The sequence below is a fragment of the Dermacentor variabilis genome, chromosome 1 (genome assembly GCF_050947875.1).
Source record: "Dermacentor variabilis isolate Ectoservices chromosome 1, ASM5094787v1, whole genome shotgun sequence".
In the NCBI taxonomy this organism is placed as follows: Eukaryota; Metazoa; Arthropoda; class Arachnida; order Ixodida; family Ixodidae; genus Dermacentor; species Dermacentor variabilis.
In genome coordinates, this window is record NC_134568.1 from 191,015,514 (window position 1) to 191,031,943 (window position 16,430).

Below are 16,430 nucleotides of genomic sequence, written 5' to 3' on the forward strand. Positions count from 1 at the left end.
AAACCACAAAGCCGGTATGTGAGTGTGACGTCACAGATGTCAAAGTAATTTTTGTATTTAGACCACATTGGCTCAGTGAAATTTCCTGAAATTTGCCATGTTCAGTCCTTGGCTCCTTCAGAACACAATGTAGTTCATTTTTACTCGTAAAGAATTAACTAGGTCCTAGCAGACGCCATCAAAATCCATGACATTACGGCAAGCTGGTGTGTGAACTCCCAGGCAGCGTCGCGACCCCTCCTCTTTATTTATTGCACATTTTCTGGTTTACTAAGCATCTTCTCGCAGTAAGAGTGTTTTTTTTTTTGGTATGGTAAGAGGGTAATTTACAAATATAGGTGAAATCATTTTCGCCTTTAGCATCCCTTTAAAGCATACTCACAGCGACTTCACAGTTAGAAAAAAAAAAGCAGTATTGAAGAAATCTTTTCATATCCCTCATTTCCAGTCATCACTTGCATTCTTTACCTCCACTTGCATGGTAGTAAGAGTTGTAGGACAGCTCTGTGAATATTAAAATATCTATGGCTCTAAACTATCTAGTGAAATGCTTACCTCTCAACAGATCATCCATATGGAATACCTTTGGATGCTATTTTTATATGCTAAAAGGCAATTAAGATGGTGCTGAAATTATTATTAGTAATGATGTTTATTGGGAGCAGTCTGCTTTTAAAACTTGCAACTTTCTAAAAAATGCATCTTAGTTCTCAATATCAAATGGCTGTAGCACAGTCTAGCTAGTACCTGGCCAGAGGTGACATTTGCAAGAGATGAACGATTCATAATTAATGTTTATTAAGAAACAGTTTGCAATCAAGGTGTAGCAGTTGCACGAAAGAAAGCAAGGAAGCATAATGAAGAACTGTCCCTCTTACGCATGTTTGTGCACCACTGACTTGCTATTTTTAGTCTGCACTGACATATTTTGCTATCCTCTCCCCTATAAAACTGATCAAAAGCTGAAAGCCAGGCGAGTTAGTGTGGATTCATCATGTTCACTTCGTTCTTGTCCTTTGTCTTTCTCTTGCATTGCAGTTAATAATGATAAAGAGCCTCAAATCCTCTGAAAAAATTGGGGCTGTATGACTACAAGGGTATACAAAATATTTGCATAATTTCTAGAGATGAAAATGCAAAGGGTTAGATATAATCTTGTATGCCAGTTCATGGTCTTTCCATAGCTTTATGCCATTCACATGAATAAGCATTGGCTGCTGAAGAGTGTAGCTTGTTTTTTGTATACCCAGGGACTGTCATGCTTTGATATCTCTATGGTAAAAGAGAAAAATCATTTTTTTCTCACTGCCACTGATCAGCTGGTCATAGTGGTTCTATCTTTAGAGTCTGAACTTATGAAGAATGCTGAAACAGTGGCTCTTTCCTATGATTGTATCAGAGAGCCCTTGTACGCAGCTAAAGGTAGATTCACATGATGGACAGAATCACAGTTCATTTTGCAGACTAAGCATAACATGGTTCAGTGGCACTGAATCATGTAGCACATAAGGGCACCACAGTTTAGCTGCTTGTGGTGTGACTTGGTGCCACTAAGTCACATCACACTTGTGTCTGCAGAATGAAAAATCGACTGTGTTTGTTGCATGAATCTATCTTTAGGAGAGTAGAGGACACTGGAGCACAGTTGGGGCTGCTCAAGCTATTATGACAATAAGAAGATAGTTGCTTAAACTACATATTACTATTAATTTTGCTTGTTTTATGGATATACAGGGTAGAACAAACTAAGAAAGCTGGCAACACTTAGTTTTACAAGTTATCAATGTGTACCAATGCACTGCTGCACTTAATATTTAAGCAATTTTGGGAAATGTGTGATTTGTATGTGCTATGAATTGGGACTGAGCACTGATTAATATTATTAAACCAGATGAATTGCTACCTTTTATTAAATTACTTGTTTAATTAATTGCTTGTGTTGATTTACATGCACAGCATCTGAAGGAAAGAACAAAAACATACATTGTGAAATATTTTTGTAAGCCATTAGTGCTGTAGATATGGTGGTGTTTACAACTAATTACCTCATTTCTTCCCTTTGTTAGAACTTTATGCTTACTGTTTTCATCGCCACACTCTTAAGCCAGCTGCTGGTCCAAAGTGATAACCATTCTCTTTGTTGTGTTGCACTAGGAAGAGTGCTTTCTTGAATCTGAAGCCTACTTTCTTTAAAGTACTTGGTGAACTACAAAAGTAAACATTTGGCTTATTTGACTTATATGTCTGTAGCTCGATGAATGGTTAGAAAAATTAATTGCAGTTGATATATTACAAGGCTGGTCATTCAATTTCACAGCTCTACTCTGATCATGTAAGTTTGTTTAGCTCCATTTGGCTTTTCTATGCATATGTAAAAAGAGGCTTCACTGACAGCAATGGCTTCACATTCCCTATAACTGCCTTTATGGGCATGGAAAAGTTCAGGAACCCTCATTTGAGAACCACTGCATTAAAGCAATCTATCCACTCAAATAGAAAAATGGACTAATAAACATATTTATTTATTTATTTATTTACTTATTTATTTATTTATTTATTTATTTATTTACCCTCAAGGCCAAAGCCATTACAGAGAGGAGTGGTAATAAATACAAATATAAAGACAACAGCAAGATACAGTGAACAGTAATAATAATTGAAAATGGGCATGTATTTAAACAGTGGTGGTTAGTGGCTTGCTAGAACGTTGGTTATCAATGATTGACGCAATGTCAGCAGGAAGGTGGTTCCACTTGATTGCTGTGCACGGAAGAAAAGATTTGGAAAATGTTTTCATTTTACAAAAGGGAACGCCTATCTAATGGTATTCCATTATGGTATCTTATGGTATATATGCGATGGGACATATATTGCGGTGATAGAATAAATTTGTTGTGAAGAACGGTATGGTAGTATATGGTATGAAATAAGTTTGTGCAGCCAATTTTTCTATGCGCTGCTAGAGATGGAAGGGAAAGGCTGGCTTTCATGACTGTTATGCTAACAGTGCGATTGTAGTTAGACAGAATGAAATGAGTCTAGTTATTCTGAACAAGTTCCAAGGCAGTGATTAATTTTAAATGCATAGGATCCCATACATAAGCAGCATATTTAACCTTTGGTCGTACGAAGGTTTTATAAAGTATTAGTTTAATGGAAGAAGGAATGGTGGAAACTGTTTGACTTAGTGAGAAGCAAGTGCACTTAAATATAAAGCTTAGTCAATGGATGTTCAAGTTTCCTTGAACAAGGTAAGAAATGAAAATTATTTGAGAAATTTGGTTGCATAGAAGAACCCCTATCTCAAAATAAAGTGTAGTTCAGATTTGTTTGAATGTCCATCAAAAGTCAATGCTCAGTTTCATTGTTAATTGGGCATCATGCACTGCTAATAGTTGTTCCACATTCAAGGTGGTAACTTTTGCTCCTTTTCACTCGAAGTCAACAAAACATTTTGGTCTTTATAGCGTGTGCAAACATTTCCCCTCATTCTTTATCACTTCTTCAAAACGTTATCTGTACTTACTAAGGTAATTGAAGTTGTCTTTTAATGCTAGCATTCTTGGTATAGTAGTGTTAACATAAATACCACTTTCAGTTTATGCTAGTAGAGCAAGTAATTTCAATGATGGGGCATGTCAAATATGCCTCCATCGGAGTTATCTAGAAGCTAAGAAAGCTGCCATTTCTGCTATGTGCAGAGTTCCTGAGCTGGGCCATCCCATTCGTAGCACGCATCCCAATGGAAAACAGGCAGGCATTCCTGGATGAAGCATTGGCATTGAGTTTCGAGCGAGGTGTGCAAATGACATCGAGTGGCAAGCTCCAGCTTTCAATTGCACTCCTGAGTACCCTTTGCACTAAAGTGCGAAACATTTGATCTCAATCAAGTGTGAGTATTCTGCAAAGAGTGCTGGCTCTTTAAACATGACACTCAGCTGATGCTGGGATCCTGGCGATTCTGTGCCAAGTACAGAAAGGAGACTACATATTTTGTGCCACCGTAAGCAGCCTTTATGTTGTATATTTCTCAGCTCACTGAAACTGGCAGTGTGAGCCAAATATGCAGTTAATTATAAGCCAGGCAACCACATTTTCTTTAGCCCTGGAATTGCCTAACATTGTTCCGTGTAACTCCTCTTTGAGTTCACTGTACCTGTGTTTGGTGCTGTACGGTGATAAGTTTGTCCCCAGTGCAGCATAAAAAGCCATTTATATTGCCAGTATCTTATTTTAAAACTGTTTTGAGTTTATTTTTATGTGATTGTACACTTTTGGTTTGATAATGGGTAGTTTGTTTCCTCATTTAATGTGACTGTGTACTGAAGTTCCAATTGATGCACACACTTTTCTTTGGTGAAATAAGTATGTTTTTTCAAACTTAGTATGTTGAAAGCCAGCCTATTCAAACATTAGGAAATTGCCAAGAGATACAGGTTATAATTACTACCAACTGAGCTAAAGGTTCTAAGAAGGGCTTTTTGTACAAGTTGTGTCCATACCACCAAAGCCCCAAGCTCAGCTCCTGCTGCTTATGTGAAGAAGAAACAAAAAGCAGCATGAATGAAAAAGAAACAGCAAGGCAGGAGAACTTGGGAGGTCAGCACCACGAAGGGGGTAATGGGTTGAGGATGGTACATATATGCATTGGTGTAATCTATTGTGAGCTGCTGATAATATCTGTACAGTAATGAAATGCTGACTTGGACTTAAACCTTTACTGAAAGTTGGAATAATAAAACTGACACAATAGTTTGCAAACAAAGACAATACCAACCATGGTCTACAGCAAATATTGCAGAATCAGATAGTCTATACAGTTGCCAATTCCAAGCATCAGTGCCGACTATTATGACAGCTCAAGGTGTTCAAAGTAAATAAATTACTAGTCTGAAATTTGCATAAAAGAAAGTTTTATTCCTAACATCAAACTGATTTTTACAGTCCTGACAAGATCAAATAAGGGGGATGACTGTAGAGTGCTATGAAGTAGAGCTATTATAATCTAGTGGGCAGAGAAGCAGGAAGAAGAAAAAGGTTAGGCACTGAAACCATGACATTAGGAAACAGGTGATTCACATCGTGCAGTTTGTGCCAGAAATTCAAAACAATACATGCATCAAAACAAGCAGGGTTGTTAATCAACCCTGCTTTCTTGTTCTTTGTTTCAACACAGTCTCCCACAGTCATTGATCACTTTTTTTAAAAACTGTTGTGACCTCTTGGAGATTCATTTATGTTTTGGCATAACATTAAATTTCATCATAGCAAATATCTTACATTTGTAACCTAACATGTTGCAGCTCAAGTTTACCAGTTTTACACTTCCATAGTGTGCTTCCAATAAGACTTATGTTTTGAATCTTATATATCACAGCCTCATATATTGAATTGCTGCCTTTTTTTTGAGCCACACTATATCACCAGAAATCCCACATTAAAGTATGGGAACATTATGGTAGTATATCAAAGTGCCACTAGTGCACATTTGATATATCAAACCAGGTCCTTCTTTGGCAGGCTGCCCGTGAGTACCTGTCTTGCTGCCTCCATGATCAGTTTTGACAGGTGGAGGCTGACTTAAAATGACAGTGCAGCTACTCTGTCCATATCATGTTGAGCTGCTGGTCATGCAGCTCTAGCCACATGAGGCCTAATAGCACATAATAAAGGGTTGGAGAGCTTAAAAACAAGTATGGACAGATATATCGCTGGCAAGTGCTTCGGACTAGGTGACTAGCCCATATTTACACAGTGTTTATGCACTTCACTTGCGGTACTGCTTTATTAAGGCCAGTTTTACCAGCTAACACGGACCTATGATGCGTAAATCAAGTTCCCCTATCAGAGATGAAAAAGTATTTATGTTAACACAAAATCTTGACAGTAAATTTCACTACATCAGGCTATTTTGCGCTCCTCTCTAATACGTTCATATTTCACTTACCACTGTTCCTGCAATCACAGTTATGATGAGGTAGCTCCCACCTACAATGGTGAATCTGCTGGTTGCCATAGTCTAGTCAGGGTTATCTAATTAAATTCTGATGCCAAATACTTAACAGGAGAGGCACCCTTGAAGTCTACAAAAGTATGTTTTTGGAAAGGCAGTTCTCACCACTTTCATAGCTTCTGCCATTTGAACCACTGTGTAGTTTACAATAGTTCACATGGCACGTTTCATCAGTATTTTCTGCATAGGTGCATTCTGCAAGAACTATGCTCCTTAAAGCTCAAGTAGCTCATATGCAAGTTTGCACTTTGAAGTACTGGCATTGTGGCTATGGCTTGACTGTTTTCATAACCCTGTAATTCAGGAAAAGGTGCAACATAATGTGAACTAAGTCGCATGTTTACCCAGCTGTTTCTCCATGAACTCTAATTTTCAAGAGATGCGAAAATGAGAAATAACACTAATGCAATGTAGATGCAATTTTGTCAAGGTCATGTCAAAGTCTTATATTCTTGTAAAGAGGGGTCTTTTTCTATGATTGTCTACTTCATTAAATTTTAAGGATTACTTTCCTGAACAATCTCTTTTTTTGTTTCTGCGGTTCCACAACCAAACCTGAAATTTTTGGCCTAGAAAGCATGCATCACTAATGACATTTGCTTATATAGGCTAAACATACTGTAGCAGCATCAGTCACTCCTTTATAACGGCTGTCTCTCTTAATATTGTGTGTAGTTCATTGCACACATTTATAAGCAATATATAATTGGCCATTTTAGTGTGTGTGCAGCTACAATGAAACTTCAAGGTGGTCGTCACAACGGGATCCGTTTCTTCTCAGTTATTGAGTGATATCTATGTGCTTCTGTGTTCAAATATCGATGTTTTTATGAAATATGTGACTTGCCTACTACTAAAATTTTAAGTGCTTGTCCATTGAAAGTTAATGCTACAGGTTTGAAGTAGCTTTTATCACATGTTTGTATGGTTGACTAACAGCAAACCTTGTCATTGCAAATGCTCAGTCCTTGTATCTTGTCTGCTTCCTTATGATCACAATGTGTGTAAGAGATGCTATTGCAGATATATATATTTTTTTCTTTTACACAAAGCAGTTTGTTGCAAGTGTGCGATATTGCACTGAAAATACAATGTAACTGTGGCTACATCTGACTGAGCTTGCACCTAAATCTTTGTTCAGAAGTGCTTGACATGTGCAGAGTTATTTTAAAAGTAGGCATAAAAGACACAGACGTGAGAGGGACAAAAATAACCGCCAGAAACACCATTTTCATGTCTGTGTCTATACGCCTGCTTTTAAAATTATGAATGCTTACTATCTTGCTAAGTTTGCTGTTGTTTTTTGAGTGGAATAAAGCTGCTTTGAAAAGTTGCCATTGTCTCAGCTTTTCTTTACATCTGGTATTTAACCAATAAACCAAACTAGTTTCTAAGGTCAATAATGCTACAGACATGAATATTATAATCACCTCACTGCTTTTTGTGCATAGGAGGTAATTAAATTTGCATAATAAGCAATCAGTGAGCAGGCCAATCTGATCAAAAGTCTGAGCTAATTGAATGTGCTCTTAGTGTTAATTATGTTTGTGCAGAGATTTACAGATATGTGTGCAAGGGCCTATATGCAGTGTCTATTGAGAAGTTTTCATTGCATTTGGAGTATTCGAATTTGCAAAGTCTTTTGTGTAATGAAGGAACAGTAGAGTATGGAGAAAATGGGTAAGAGTCATTGGGAATAGTACTTTCGGAGTAAAAGACCGAAAATGAGAGATCTAATGCCAGTACAGAGTAATTCAACATGTTCTGCTCACTATTGTATTTGTATTATTGTATTTCTCTGGTCTGATGCAATAGGGCAAGGAAAGGGCATTGTATTCGAGAGTTGCACCAACCCTGCTGTTCAGTTTGATTGCCAGGCATTCAAAGTATGGCGATATCTAGACGAGTATATTTGTGCCATTATGACTATGTAAGCTGCATTATAACAGCAATAAAGTTTTGTTTTTTTTGTTTTCATTGGTTGAAGTAGTGCTAGTGTAGTTCTTGAATAAAACCTGCAACAGGTTTGTAATGAAATATATTGGCTTCTTGTGCCTGAAATACAGCCATATCTCTTAGCTGCATGCTGAATGTGTTGCTCAGTTGCTTGAATTGATCCTAGTACTGGTAAGGGACTTAATTCTTGTATTATGTGCAAATCTTGGCCAGGATTTTTCAGTATGAAATACAGTAAAACCTCGATATAACGAATTTGGTAAAATGTGCTATTTGTGTTGTTATATCGAAATGTCATATTGAAATGCAACCTTTTATGCAACTAAGTACTGTCGCCAATTGATTATCTTTGCATGGAAGGGCCCGCAACATTTTTTTTTAATTTTTGGGCAGTCAGAAAAAGCAAATTTGAATGATAAAAAATTAATTTTGTTGAATTTGAGAGTAGGCGACCAGAGATGTGGTTTCATGCTGCGTTGACGATATTTTCACCTAGGCGGTACAAAGCGAACACAGCCATGACTTCGTGCCCCCCCCAGGTTAGTTTTGCCCACAGTGGAACAATACTATCACGAAAAGTGCTCGCAGCTAGAGCGAATGCTTTGTCTGCCTCTCGCTTCAACCTCTCTACAAAACTCGAGACTGCACAACCTCCAGTACTAAAGGCGGGGGAAGGCAGTGTACACGATGCCACGCCATCTCGGCACACCCACTTTTTCCACATGTGGCAGATTACCTATAAAACAAGATGTGCAGGTTGTGTATGCACTCGACCGCACTGACAGCCGTGCGCTGCTGCCACCACACTAGAAAAGGAGATGCGTAAAGTAAACATTGCATTCATTATGTAATAGTATTCATATTAGGCCCTTACCAAAAATTTATTCAGAAATATATTCATTGATAGCAAAAACGCTTGAATACTGTGCTTCGGGTGCACATTATTAAAGAACCCTAGGTGGGCCAAATTAACCTGGAGCAATAACCTATGGCATCCCTCTTAATCCACTGTGCAATTCTGGGATGGTAAACCTCAGAATGTAAAGCCATTCCGCTCAGTCTAGCCTGTTTCTCATGTTTCAAGAAAAGTGTGATAATGTAACTGCTCAAAGCAAGCTATGATAAGTGTTTGTCTAAAAAAGTTGCTTAAAATTGCAATCTGAAATATATTCTTTCTTTTTTTATGCTGGGCCTCTGTACTCCTTGCCCCTTTATCTTAGCTCCCGACAGTTAACAAGAAATTGTTTTGTCTAGCACAGAAAAATGCAAGGCTAGTGCCCGACTAGAGCGCGCCACCCTTAGAAGTGCTACAGCAAAACTTAGTTTAAGGGGAGAGCTCAGAAGCTGTGAATTAAAAAAAAAAAAATGGTAACCTTTTACCCGCATACACTTGCAGCCACAATACACATTTTGGAAGTGTAAGAATATCAGATATAAAAGAAAGAAAATAAAACACTTCTAGGATTATAAAAACCACACTGATCTTTTTAGCAGATTCACATCCACCAAAACAAGCCTTTTCAGTGTCTTACACTCGTAGACATAAGTTTTTTATTAATGTGAACTTATACTCACCTACTGAATTTTGTTATATAATGTTAAAAGTGTGAGAGTACTATTTTAGTGTTATATCTCGAAAATGAGCATTTGGTTTCTGTATTTTGTTCACGAATGTGGTGTAGCAATACATTCACTGTCGATAAATCTGGAGTATTTTTAACATAACTTTGAAATGCCTGTATTGCATTTCCAAAAAAATACGTTGAGACATATAATTGAATAAAACCTTAATATTTAGTGTTTCAGAAGGTTCAAAAGACAAAGGTGCTTTTGGGCATTTTTGCATTGAGTATAAATTGTACAATTCATTTTGCCACATTGTCTCGTATGCATATTTCTCGCTTGGCTTTGGCTGGGAAATAATAGCTTTTGTTTATATTACTGGTAACACCACAGGTGTCATCTCCAAGTGAATCAACAGTGTGTTTCACGTAACTTGAGCCAAACCTTAAAAATATGCAAATGTCATGTAGCTGAACCAAACCAAGGTAATGTTTGCCATCGGTTGGAGATACTCAGATTATTTCTTGCATTCTGCCTCATTTGATAATTAGCCTTAATTAACGAACTCCTCAATTATTATAATTAGATAAAAAGTGTAAATGAGAACATTGTAGAGCAACATGAAAAATTCCAGATATAGCTTTCTGTTACTCAATACATGCTACATAATAGTGTTTTTCCGAGCACGAGAAGAAGCCCGCGAATACACGCAAAGTGCTTCATGTGGCCAGTCATGTGGCAATTTTGCGTGTGTATTCATAGGCTACTTTCATGCTTGAAAAAACACTTGCATAGCATCTATTGAGAAGCAGAAAGCTGTATCAGGAGTTTTGCACGTTGCTCTACACTTTTTTCATTGACACTTCATTGAATTATAATATTTGAGAATTTGATTAATTTACACTAATGTAATTAGGCCAAATACAAAAAATAATCTGAGTATCTCCAAGTGACGGCAAACATTACCTTGGTTCTGTCCAGCTACATAGCATTTGCGTATTTTTAAAGTTTGGCTAAAGTTAAGTGAAACACACTGCATATGTGGTGACTACAACAGATTTGTGTGGGGAAAATAAGCCAATCAATTTAATGGTTGATGATTGGTAAAAAGCCTTGGAATAGTTAGGCAAATTGAAATGAGATTGACATACCTTTAGCTCTAGTTGTTCTCATTTAGGCTGGTAAGCTTGCTTTCTTGGTGTATTTGGCAGATGAGGATGATGAGAGGAGGAAAAGGTTGCATGGACCATGGTTGACAATGTTGATTATGAAGACAGGAGGTTGCTGTTGAGCATTGCCTCTTGCTTTCCTCTTTGTCATGGTGCAAAGACTGTGAACATTAGTAGGGGGAGGTTGCCATCTGTACAATCAGTGTGTTCTGTATGTGCCATGGCTATAGTAGCACACAAAACATTCCAAACAACATTAATTGTTTGAAGGGCAACCCCCCTATCATAAATGTTCATGGCCTGTGCACCTTGACAAAGAGGAAAGAAAGGAGCAACATAGGACAACAGTAGCTTCTAGGCATGTGCAAATAGCAATTTCTGAGACAGAATCAAATATGAATGGAATAGTGCCAGGAGCAACTCAAATAATGAATACTTTTTGAATAGCTTTAAAGTAATGAACAGGAGTTTTCACAAATATTATAAAAGAATGTTCACATCCTAGTGTTCACGTTAGCAAGTTTCTGTTAATACGTTGTACAGCATGAAGCGTTGTTTACTGAGAGCAGAAGTACAGCATTGAGAACAAGCAAGCAGTTCATTCACATATTCGGGATTGTTTGGCAAATGCTAATGATCTTGGTTTAGCTGGAACAGTCTGGCTTCCTCAGCGATGTAGTGCGCTCTACAATGTTACCATGCAAGTTCTGATGTTTTATGTTTACTATGGCCATGCCAGAATCAAATTTATAGCACTTAAGCTCCAATATTATGTTTTATTGCGCACAGTTGATGATTTCAAATATTCAAAACAATTTGAAAAATATTCTGATCATTAACTGTATCGAATATGTCAATATTAAATTCGTTATTAGAAAGTTTCTAATATTTACACACTCCTATTAGCCTCCCATCTTCAGTGTTGACACTGCCACCCTTAGTCCGCGCAGCCCTTCATTATCCCTTTCCGTCAAACTACCAGCCTAAGTGAAACAGTGTGTTTCACTAAGGCTGGTAAGCTTGGGATGTACTGTCGTGAACAAAAATAACAGGCCCCTCAGTATTTTTCAAACTGTGATTGGGCAGCACTTGATGGAACAGTTACTGTTCATTCTAGTTTAGGGCACACTCACATGACTGAAAAATATTGTCAACTAAAACACTAAAAACATCTTTTCTAGGTGATGCAAAAATGGAGGGTAAAGCTAGAGGGGTCCATTACTTCTGCACATGAGGGTACATGCTCCTAGGTCTCAAAATTGCAGCTGTGTGCTGTATACTTTCAAGCCCCAACACAGAAAATTTTTTTTACTGTTAATTAGCTTGACGATCAGTTCATCTTACTGGTGAACACTACATGTTTTTATATGTGTTCCCTAGCTTGGACTATATTTTGTACACATAACTGTTTGCCGATATGTTATCAGTATTACTATTGTTTTGCTATTAGGTCTTTCATAATGTTTTATTGCTGCTGCAGCCATGTAATAGGGCTAACAGTATGAATGAATGAATGATTGAATTACGTTCAAGGACTGTCTGGATGACAGTGCTCTGCATATACTGAATGTTTCTCTTAACTTGAAATAACCTTTAAATATAGAGTGGTACAACTTAGATCAATGAGACCAATGATGTTGTTTGTAGTTGTCTTAAAATTGACTATATTTTGGTTTGATTATAATTAGCTAATTGGTTACATTTAATTATGCAAAATCCTAACTATTCATTTCAGGACATGAGCCATGTTGGAAAAGCTGCAGATGCTCGTACAATGCTCATATGCCTGTCACAAAAATAGCCAACAAAAACGTTTGCGTCCGTGTTCAGCAATGGCCTACCTCTCGTCATTTAGGACTGTGGTGGATTGCAGTCTTCACAATGAAGGTGCTGGCGAACGCTGTGGCTGATCGCTTTCTTTGGCAATGGGAATGCAAACTTTGTTGTTTTGGAACACGAGTGCACAACAGGTGTGCAAGAGTGCAGTGATGCCATTTTTTTTTACATGCAAGTGTAAATGGCCAGCTAGTGCAATCGGCATTGTCTGTCTGAAGCCATGAAGCAAGCGAACAAGGAAAGTGCCTGGAGGTGAAGAAAATCGCGCGCTGGGAAAAGTACAAAGGAGCGCGAATGCGTGGCAAAGTAATGCCACCTAGAGGAAAGTGTAGGAGCGAAGGGGGGAAGGAGAAACGATCGAGGCAAAACTAAAGTGAGCTAGCTTCTAGCTCACTTTAGCGAAGCGTCTGGAGTTGCGGAGGACGAAGGTAGGCAGAGGTGCACAGGGTTGACCTCCTCTGGCAGTTGCTACAGGTTTTGCATGCGATGCAGGTGTATCAGGTTCATCTTGTGATAACATCATCCTCGTGTGCCATACATTGTGGAAAGCCTGCAATGGTGAGCCGACAATGGTGACTCAATCTTGTGTGCACAAGGGTTGAAGCGCACCGTATTCCGTTGCACGCATGCCACTGGGGGAGGGGGGAGGCGGTATGTGTTTCGATCCTGCGTGGGCTTTACCTTGAAAGCGAAATTTAAGGAAATGGCCGGTAGTAATGTTCACTCACTTGAAACTAAATAAACAATTATCTTTAGCTCTCTCCTCCGCTTTGGGGCCACAGTCTAGATGGGCAGACGGCTTTTAGCTTTTCGTGCGCTGTGTTCTCACCGCTCAGTTTACGCTGAAGCGATACGTACATACCACAAAGGTCACTTCGCTCGCTGCTGTTGTCACAATTCCTCACGCCAGTGTTTTGACAGCAAGTGTCTGCGGTCATCAAGTGTAAAGTGTTTTTGGTTGCCTATACACACTGACACCATGCTAGTTGATTTAATTAGCAAGCGAATGTTTACAAGGGGGCGTTCTACTCTGGCGACTGCTGCATATGGCATGGCCATGCAAGCCCTGTCTTGATTACGAATTGCGATGCGGACAGCGTAAGCGTCTAGGCGCACTGAGGGCTGATAGAGTCTTGTGCGCTATAGCACCCATAACGCTTGTGTCTCTCGCATTCACAAAGTAAAACGTCACTAACTTTTTAATACTTCACGGGCTTTCTTCAGAGCCCCCTAAAAAGATCCACGTAATAGATATCATGGAAACAACTTTATGGGGCATCTCTCAGCATGCTCTACAATTTTTCAAAAATGACTTGTGCCCTAAAAAATATTTGAAGTTTTGCATAATTAAACAAAACTAATGAACAATAGTCTGAATAAATAGTCTGAATAACTCACAGCAACTACAAACAATATGCTATTGGTCTCATTCATCTAACATGTATCACTCTATATATGTTTTTGATGTTTAGTTTCAAGTCTGCCATTTTAGTGTTGAAAAGATATGATTGCGTTTTGTACCTTACGAGACATGCAAACAAGAGGTACGATGGCGAACATCCTGTTATAACTTTCCTTTATAGGTACCTCTAAATTTTGCAGGATGCTTCGTCATAGCTATGTGCTGAAATGCGCTTTTTTTGTGACCTTGAAATGTATTTTGTGAATGACTGTCAAAAACCACTGGAATTTAATGTTGTGTTGCTTTTCTTTATGTTGGTTTAGCACACTCTTATAACACTAGCAGGCTGTTCTGTGTCTTTGGATGGTATTGCAATTCAGCTTGGTGAAGGCAAAAGAGCATTCTTCAGTGTGTGTTGGATGCAGGTGAGGGCCAAATTCTCAATGTTCATATGTGTGTGAGTAATGGTTACATCACATGGGCAAGATAATTGAGGATCTTATCATCAATGAATGCTGATAAGATCGAGAGCAATCGTACCACTGCACCAGATCTGGTCACTATATTTGGGTTTAATATCTAGATACCTGTCATACTGATGGGAGTCATCTTTGATGGTAGCCATGGCAATTGTTGCTCCAGAACATTTTGTATCCTTGTCTTGATCATCTAGTACATCTCTAGGGTCACATACTATAGTGTTTACCGTTTTCCACTTCTTTAGACTCTGTTATGTAATGCACACTTCATATTGGGCAGTAAATACTACGCTGAATGTCTTTCCTATAGTGCCATTGACTCGAATAGCTGAGTGGCTCTATCTTAAATCTGGGATAGTGTTTATTTGACTTGGACTGGCCTCTGGCCTAGTAGGATGTGCAGTGCTGTTTATATGAGCTAGGTTGGCAACTTTGAAAGTTACTTGTACAGTGCAAATGTATACAGCTCAACAGTTAGAAACCAAATGCAAATGTAAGGCACTTGGAAGCTAGCGGCACTGTGCCTTAGCCTGTGATGGATGTTGTATACATTCACTTCAGCCACAGGTGGCTTGAGAACATAGGAAGACCATATCGCATGTCATAGAATGGAATACAGTAGTCCTTGGCCTTAATGTTCAAGTGTGACTGAGGCTAAGGTCAAAAATCTCATGCGGCTGGCACATCATTGCTAGATCAGCTGCTAAGCTTGATCCCTCTGTTTTTATTCAAGTGGACGTAGTTAAAAGGTAGTTATTTTTTAAACTTTAGTTTTCATCTAAACAGGCAGTTATGAGACCATTCATAAATTTTTGAGCATCTGGAGAGTACAACAGTAAAACCTATGGCAAATGGTTTATGAAATGGCAATGTCTTTACTTGCAGAGAAAGGGATAACACCAGGGGCATTTTGTTCTGTAGGCTAAAGAGGTGGCCGCCTAGGGTGGCACCTCGGGAAGAGTGCAGCGCACCTCGTAATACTTGACCCCATTTCACTAATTTGTTTCACCAGCAGTACAATACCAGCAGGTCACAGACAATGTTGGATTCTGTTAGAATGCAACGCCAGTTTCTCATAGAACAAAGTAATACCCAAAAGCTTGTGCTGACTTTTTCCATAACAATGACTTATGCCTTGCAAAGTGACTGAAATTTTTGTTTATTTGATGCACATAAATTAGGCTCTGGAGAGGGGCACAATAGTTAGAATTTGCCTAGGGACTTTGGACTATCAGAACAAAAAATTTCTGCAGCTTTCAGCAAGAAAGGCAAACCTAAGACAAAGACACTCCAAAAATCTTTTAAACATCTTTTCATAAATCTAAAACGGTTGAATTAACTTGACGCTTTATGTGTAAGCAGTCTCCTTTATGTGTAAGCAGTCTCCTGCAACTGCTTTGACATCCTGAAAATTTAAACGTTCTAAAAACTTCGACCGAAGATATAAAGCAGGAAATCCTCACCAGATTATGTGTACAGATTATTTTTTACACAATATCTGAACATTTGGTTACTGAAAGGGTGTCTGAATATTTCGTACTGCTGACAACTAATGTGCACAGTGAAAACACAAAGAGTATCATCATGGAGCTCTGCTGCTGTACTAACAAAAGCCAATAAGCACATAGGCATTCATTTGTTTGATGCATGAAATACCAAGTGAAAAAATCAATCAAGCAGCTGCATAAGTAGCATGTGCTATTTCATTTTAACCAACTACCATATATGTAGGCAACCAAAGTGTTTGCTGAAATGTTTATAACTTTTTAAGTAAAAACATTTCATAAAATGTGCTCCATGTTGCACATTGCCAAAATGTGTTTACTATAAACTTGGGAGGAGGGGCTAGTTTGTAAGTGCTTCAGTACGCCTGAAAGCAATTTTCTTTGAGTCAAAGTGGTTTCATATACTGCAAGATCATGGTGGCTATAAATTGTTTTGCAATAAAAGTGGCCACACAGTGACATGCTTAGGCAAATAATATTCCTTATTTCAATGTGAGTGCACATATA

General features: G+C 38.4%; 1 protein-coding gene across 3 annotated transcripts in view; it reads left to right on the forward strand.

The window, feature by feature from the left end:
* The window catches only part of LOC142590240 (juvenile hormone acid O-methyltransferase-like), a 45,860-nt gene extending 38,514 nt beyond the window's left edge, over positions 1-7,346 (forward strand). For all 3 annotated transcript variants that reach the window (XM_075702180.1, XM_075702189.1, XM_075702171.1), the window contains exon 6: positions 3,702-7,346. In XM_075702180.1, the coding sequence (XP_075558295.1) occupies positions 3,702-3,880 (179 nt within the window). In that variant the 3' untranslated portion in view covers positions 3,881-7,346. The remainder of the gene's footprint in view (positions 1-3,701) is intronic.
* The last annotated feature ends 9,084 nt before the right edge of the window (positions 7,347-16,430 follow it).